Below are 8394 nucleotides of genomic sequence, written 5' to 3'. Positions count from 1 at the left end.
GTTTTTTTTTTAATTTGTTTCCGTGCGGCCCCGGGGGTTGGTGCGAGTGGGGAGGGGTTCCAAGCAAAGCTAATTATTCCTGAAAAGTTGGCATATAGCGATGTTTATTCAACCGTACAAAACAAGGGAGACAAATAAGACCAACCAAACTTTGAGTTATCTCCCTTCGATTTTTTTTTTTGTACTGATCAAACTCCTTCAAGACCTTTATTTAGCAGAGGCTGAAAGCGAATAATATATTGAGAAAACGATTTTTCATGTATGCACATAACGGGTAAATCTGAGAAAAGCGACTTTGTCGATACCACAGACCTCAGTACTTTATCAATCTCACCTCGGCAGAATTTGAACTCAGAACATTGCAAGGTTTTGGGGTGCTTTTTCTAGACACACCAATGATTCTGCCAGCTTCGAGCCATCATATCCTCAAAAATAAATGATAACTTTTTTTAAAGTCGCAGAGTGGTAGTGGTGGTGGTGGTTATGAATATGCCCGTTTTAACTTATATATGCCCCGGAAAATCACTGCACTGGGCCCCATAGCATTTATTTTTTTACAGTAAACCATAGCATACATGGATATAAAATGGGCCCATAGAATCGTAAGGCCCCTGAGCAACTGCCCATACCTTAAGACAGCACTGGATTATGTAGTACAGACCTCTAATCAAAGATCCCACTACCGCGCCGGCCCTTCTTTCCACCGTTTTGTTTTTAGACAATGTATTCAAAAGTGTCCCTATTTTTACGATTGTAGAATATAAGGTGGAGTTTTGAAAAAGTCGTCCCTCGAATGGAGACCTACTAGAAAACTACGTCGAGTATAGATAATTATTTCGGTGGACATTGGAATTAGACACTGAGTGAAAATGGCTGTAACTTTTTTATTCTTTAATTTTGGCGATTTTCGTTTTCGATAATGTGTTCTACATGTCCGGGTCGTACGAATAGCCTTCTCGCAACTTAGATGTGAAAATGAACGGCTTACATTTATATTGAAACAGAAAAAGGATCACATGTGGAGTCCCCAACACGAAACTTGATATGCTAGAAATAACAGCTAAACGCGGACAATCCAAATCTTGCATTTACTCAGAAAGTTGAACTGCGGGTTTCACACTTTTTACCAGAGAACATATAAGAATTGGATGAGATATGATGGCTCGGGCATCTCTCCCCAGTTCTTATATTAATCATTAATATCCAGAAATACAACAACACGAGGGATAACGGTAACAAAAGATCAATAGTTTACTCTAGGTTGGTGTAGAGCCGTTTCGTTCCTGGGTGAACAGGCATGCCGCTAGAATACCAAAGAAGCTTCGACCACATGTTGGGGTCGAGTTGTGAGATACGTGTTGTCACCACCGCTGCTCGAGAGAAAAGAGAGCGAACGCTATTGCTTTTTCTCCACCTGTTGCATGCGTGCTCGGGTACTTCCGCTGACGGCAAATCCCTTGCACATGCGCAATGGCACTTCCTAAGATGGCGGCCACACGCGCCACTACAATATATTCGAAAACGAAAAATACAAAATAAATTTTTAAAAATTCGAAAACAAAAAAAAGAAAAAAAAACTACAATAGGAATACAGCCTGAAATTTGGTGGGAGTTTGGTACTTATTTTGTCGACCCCAAAAGGATGTAAGTAAAGTTGAACTTCACTAGGCGGAATTTGAACTCAGAACTTAAAGCTGCACGAAATGCCACTTAACGATTCTGCCAGCTCGCGCCGCCTCGTCGAATACAAATAATGCTTAATTTAACTGCTATTACAGGTCAAACGACCATACAAATGTAAACTAAAAGTTGAAAAACAACGAACCTAAATATAGAAAGTAGTTGCATTCCAAAGATATGTACAAAGCATCTATGAACAATAGCGTCGTCGGTTAAAGATTTAACTTCATCTAATTGTTTCATTGTATTTTAACGGGAGTTAAAGAGTTGCAGTGAATGAATTAATTAACACGCAATCGTTAGGAATGTGATATACTATAGTGCTAATTATAATAAAGTTGATGACTTAAATTGAAACAAAACCGTCAATTTAAAGAGGAAATGATTAAATTGCGCCAGTACAAAAATTGGGTAATAGATTTGCAAACTATTTTGGTTGCTAAAAGCAGTAAATTTTCTGGATATATAAGGCCTACGCTTTAAAGATCAAAGATTACAATTCAGCATTTGTCTTTTTCTTTCGAAATTCGAATTTTAAAATCTTTGGCTCTGTGTTATTATGAACGAGTTAAAAATACATAGAATTAAACAAGTTCTTTGTTTTTCGATTAGGGGATTTCTCTGTATAACGTTAATTAATCTGATTAAGTAATGAGACACAGGAAAAATACGGAAATAATTGTGATAATATAAATAATGGTTTATCTGTCACAATAGCAATAATGAATGAGAGACAAAGACAATGAACACACAAAAAAAGACAACTGAGGATTTTGCATCAATGGACACGGATCAAGATTTCGGCACTACTTAAATACAGAGGTCCCAATGCATCTACGTAACGATGTTTTTTGGGGGTTGGTTAGGGACCTCTGTATTTAATAGGTACAAAGATTTCATTATCTAAAGCCAAAAAAGAATGAAACAAATACATGCGTATATATTGTTAATATAAGTTCCAAGAGATGAAATAATTCTTCTTTTGGGAGGTTGTATCTTGAAAACGGAACGTTGGATCTCGAAGCAGAAAGAGCAAAAGATATTTGGATGCAAATATTAGGTTAAAAGAACCTCTTTGGATCGAAAAAAGCCGAAGGCAATCCGTGGGACACGGACCCACTTATGTAAACATGACAGAGATTTTTTTTTTAACCCAATATTTACACTCCGTATCATGTATGATTTTATGTACTTCGAGATCCACTCTTCCGAAAAAGAATTACATACACACACACATATATATATATATATATATATATATATATATATATATATATATATATATATATCAGAAGGACGTCCACATAAGAAAAAAATAGCCACCTTTCGGTATCAGTAGACGACGTAATTCACCTAGGCAACGTTCCCTCAAGGAATTCGGGCAGCAAAAGAGTGTGAATGAGGTCGTCTACCAATCCCGAAATATTACCCAACAAAGTATTCCCCTTAGAGAATTTAGATGGATTACCTTGGTTCCATTTGTAGTATCTCCCAGCTGAATTCGTGGACGTTTCTTCACGCGATTTAAGACAGCTTCGGATAAATGAGGAGCTTTAAATGTACTTTCGGTGTTTATTTTACCCTTAGACAACCTAGTGCTGTATTTTCTTTTAAGTGAAGTCATCTTTCTCTTTTAGAAATCAATATTAAAATAACAATTAGATAAAGTTTTAAAATCCTTCTGCTCTGTCTAATTATTTCACAAGGTGGTTGAATTTGTTTTTGTTGATTAAATTTCTTAACGACAGCCGGCGTAATTTTAAGAATATAAAAATTCACGTTTCTAAAAGTCACAGGTTGTCAAAGAAGTTGGATTTGAAATCGTTGAGAGAAAGAGAGGATGGTGTCAAGTAGCTTAATTCAAATCCTTTCAGGTGATCGAAAATAGCGGAAATGGATTAACGTCAATTTCTGCTTTCGAACCGTTTAAATTTACGCGCCGTTACAAGGGACATAACTCTCTCCCCCACTACTACCACCACCCCGTCACTATCACCACCACCACCTCATTATACACTTTCTCTCTCTCTTTCTCTCTCTCTCTCTTTCTCTCTCTCTTTCTCTCTCTCTTTCTCTTTCTCTCTCTCTCTTTCTTACTCAGTATTTCTTATAATTTATCTTTCCAACCACTTGGCTCCGCGTTCAATCCCACTGCATGGCACTTGGACAAGTGTCGGTTAATTTTTACATCTTGACCCGGAGATGAAAATCCCCCCCCCCCACAAATACTGGAAAGGGTGTAAAACAATGTGTAGGAAACGGATATGAAAAAAAAATGCGCGTAAAGCAACGGGAGGATGGGGAGAGGAGTTCGGAAAATTCACAAGATCCGAGTTTTTCCCTCATAACTTTTAGGAAAATAGGGTTTCTTCAATGAAATTTCATAACAATCCCTTTCAAACGGCATACATTACGATTATAAAGAAATTTGTTGGGGAAAATCTTTTGCAAAGCGGTGGGGAGAGCACTTCGGAAAACGCACAAAATCCGAGTTTTTTCCTCATAACTTTTAGGAAAATGGGTTTTTTCAATGGAAATCGATTGAAATACCTTTCAAACGGCATACATCACGATTATAGAGTAATTCGTGGGGAAAATCTTGAGGTGGAGAGAGGACTTTCGGAAAAATTCCCAAGATCCGAATTTTTCCTCGTTATATTCCGAAATCACATTAAACTTTCTTCAGATACCCTAGGGTAGTACTACAACACTACGTAGTGTTTATTTCTACCCACTTTCGATAATTATTAGTGTTTTGACTTCAATTTTGTTTCATTTTCAATTATTTTTACGCTTTTTTAATCCTTTTTTGTTATTCTCCTTCACTATCTATCAATCTACATAGAGAGAGATTGATACACACACACACACACACACACATATATATATATATATATATATATATATATAACATATATACATATATTATATACATACATATATATATAAAACATAGGGTAACAGACATTCGGTAAGAATGGTAATTTCGAAACTAGTTCCTGTTTTAATAATGCTTTATTTCGGTAATTTTAAATGTCTAGCCCGCTTACGCTTTGGTATTCCGCTGAATTTCGTTTTGAGAACAATTTAGGTCTTAGTAGACACAAGATGTGATCTATTTCTAGCACTTTAAATGTCCACGTTAGTGGTCAACGTTATATATATATAAAATGGTGAGCACACACACATACATACATACACACACGCACATACACATACATAGTGACACATCAAACTAGACTTACATACGCACGCACACAAACACATCAAAATTTCAGGATATATGAGTGTGTGCCAACCATTTTTTCTACATTAAATTCTAATATAATTGTAATCTACATCGTCTGAAAGGTATTTGTGAAAATTTCATTTAAAAAATAGCCATTTTTCTGAAAGTCATGAGGAAACAAAAGTCGGGAGTGGAGGGCACACTTGTATAGGTGCTCACACATTTATATATACATATGTATATATATAGGTATGTGTGTATGCATATAAATGTGTGTGTGTGTCATTATCCAGTTTTATTTCAAGATTTCTTGCCAATATAGAAAGAGCCGGTTTCTAACATAGATCCAAGGCTCCGTCGTTGGAATTTCAACATCAAAAACGGGGTATTTTGTATGTATGTGTGCAGATTTGTAATGTATGCGTCTATGTATGTATGTATATACGCACTGTTATAATGTTTTAATCACTCCAATATCTACATTTTTTCTTATATACAACGTGTATAAAGAAAAAAATCTACATCAGTTATATGTATAAATAAGCAAAGGCGAAATGTCACCACATTTTAGTATCCACACACACATATACATATATATACAGGGTGTCCACAAAGTCTGGGTACATGGGGATTAACACATACTTTAAGAAATTATTATTTCTTATATCTAATTGTTTATGTCATGATTTTATTTACTCCATGTACCCAGATTTTGTGGACACCCTGTATATATATATATATATATATATATATATATATATATATATATATATATATATATATATATATATATATATATATATGTATGTATGTATTAGAAATAATACATTTCTAAATCTTTCAGTGAGATTTACGCAGTAGTGATGCGATAAAGTAGTTGTATACTGCCAACTTAACGTGACAGTCCCAATAAGGGAATATACTACTGCTGTTTAGCCCTAGGAAGCCAGACCGCTTCCTATTAGGCCTTGACACATTTCCTGTGCCCTTATCCTTACGAGGGGGAGACAAACTCCTCCACCCAGCCTAGCCTGCATTCAGAGACATGTTTCTGAGTCTTTGCTCGTCATCAGCCTGAAGTAGCATGGCTGGTTAGATGAAGAAGTCTGTTTCACTCTCGTAAGGATATACTATTTCAGTGAAATAGATTCACTACTGCGTAAGTCTCTCTGAGAGATTTAGAAATTTATTATTTCTAATTTTTGTTACCAGTGAATAGTATTTCACTGAAATAGTATATCCTTACGAGTGAAACAGACTTCTTCATCTAGCCAGCCATGCTATTTCAGGCTGATGACGAGCAAAGACTCAGAAACATGTCCCTGAATGCAGGCTAGGCTGGGTGGAGGAGTTTGTCTCCCCCTCGTAAGGATAAGGGCACAGGAAATGTGTCAAGGCCTAATAGGAAGCGGTCTGGCTTCCTAGGGCTAAACAGCAGTATAAATATGTATATATATATATATATATATATATATATATATATATATATATATATATATATATATATATATATATATACATGTATACGCGCGCGCGTATACAGACAGATAGACATACACACATACATACCCATTAATCGAACTTTTTCTTTTTTTCTTTTTTTTGACAATAAATCATTTATAATACTTACATTTCGCTTCAACATTCACAACTCTCCCTTTAGTATCTGGACTGCAGCCATTAAGAACCCGTCTGAAACGGGACGTCGTCGTCGTCGTCGAAATGTGGCGGGTTTTTTCGCTCGACTTTTTTTTTAATAAACATTCAAAATATCGACTTTATTGTTAATTTCCTTTTTCTTTCTCTTACAGAAATTAAATAAAACGAGCTAATGAAGGAATCTCTACGCGATCGTTCGACCAACCCGGCTTATCCCAGCATACCTACACAAACGTACCCCCTGCAATCAACTTTGTTTCCTCATAACTTTCGGAAAAATAGATATGTTTTGAAATTAAATTTTCTATGAATAGCTTTCAGATAGTGTTAATTACGATTATATTGAGATTTTTTAATACGAAGAGAGAAAAAACTGTCAGTGCACACATATTACATAATTTTTACAAAATTTCAAGATCCGTGGCAAAAGGCTGGCAAATTTGAAGACAGGAAGACTATTACACCGACACCAGTACTCAACTGATATTTATTTTACTCATTCTATCGACCCTCGAAGGTATTAAAAACATAGTCGACCTCGGCGGAATTCGAACTCGCAGACCATTTTGACCAACGCACTAACGATTCTGCCAGCTCACCACCTTGGCAAAGGCCGTATTACATCGACACCAGTACTCAATTGATATTTATTATACTCATTCTATCGACCCTCGAAAGTATTAAAAATATAGTCGACCTCGGCGGAATTTGAACTCATAGAGCATTTTGACCAACACACTAAGAATTCAGCCAGCTCACCACCTTGGCAAAAGGCCGAATTACATCGACACCAGTACTCTATTGGTATTTAATTTAGTCATTCTATCGACCCTCGAAGGTATTAAAAACAAAGTCGCCCTCGGCGGAATTTGAACTCACAGAGCATTTTGACCAACGCACTAGGGATTCTGCCAGCTCACCACCTTGGCAAAAGGCCGAATTACATCGACACCAGTACTCTATTGATATTTATTTTACTCATTCTATCGACCCTCGAAAGTATTAAAAACATAGTCGACCTCGGCGGAATTCGAACTCGCAGACCATTTTGACCAACGCACTAACGATTCTGCCAGCTCACCACCTTGGCAAAAGGCCGAATTACATCGACACCAGTACTCTATTGATATTTATTTTACTCATTCTATCGACCCTCGAAAGTATTAAAAACATAGTCGACCTCGGCGGAATTCGAACTCGCAGACCATTTTGACCAACGCACTAAGGATTCTGCCAGCTCACCACCTTGGCAAAAGGCCGAATTACATCGACACCAGTACTCTATTGATATTTATTTTACTCATTCTATCGACCCTCGAAAGTATTAAAACTATAGTCGACCTCGGCGGAATTTGAACTCACAGAGCATTTTGACCAACGCACTAAGAATTCTGCCACCTCACCACCTTGGCAAAAGGCCGTATTACATCGACACCAGTACTCAACTGATATTTAATTTAGTCATTTTATCGACCCTCGAAAGTATTAAAAACATAGTCGACCTCGGCGGAATTTGAACTCACAGAGCATTTTGACCAACACACTAAGGATTCTGCCAGCTCACCACCTTGGCAAAAGGCCGTATTACATCGACACCAGTACTCAACTGATATTTAATTTAGTCATTTTATCGACCCTCGAAAGTATTAAAAACATAGTCGACCTCGGCGGAATTTGAACTCACAGAGCATTTTGACCAACACACTAAGGATTCTGCCAGCTCACCACCTTGGCAAAAGGCCGTATTACATCGACACCAGTACTCAACTGATATCTAATTTAGTCATTCTATCGACCCTTGAAAAGTATTAAAAACATAGTCGACC

The 8394-nt window shown here is 36.8% G+C and overlaps 1 protein-coding gene across 2 annotated transcripts in view; it reads right to left on the bottom strand.

Annotated features, from left to right (window-relative positions):
* The window catches only part of LOC106877941 (rhotekin), a 141378-nt gene extending 134752 nt beyond the window's left edge, over window positions 1–6626 (bottom strand). The window contains exon 1 of one of the 2 annotated variants that reach the window (XM_089362286.1): window positions 6540–6626. In XM_089362286.1, coding sequence (XP_089218412.1) covers window positions 6540–6554 — 15 coding nt within the window. In that variant the 5' untranslated portion in view covers window positions 6555–6626. Of the gene's footprint in view, window positions 1–3148; window positions 3666–6539 lie in introns of those variants that run through there. The other variant, XM_089362285.1, reaches the window with a different exon arrangement.
* Window positions 6627–8394: the final 1768 nt, after the last annotated feature.

Source organism: Octopus bimaculoides, chromosome 14 (assembly GCF_046866305.1).
Source record: "Octopus bimaculoides isolate indiv1 chromosome 14, ASM4686630v1, whole genome shotgun sequence".
NCBI lineage: Eukaryota > Metazoa > Mollusca > Cephalopoda > Octopoda > Octopodidae > Octopus > Octopus bimaculoides.
This window is presented reverse-complemented; position numbering and strand designations above follow the sequence as displayed.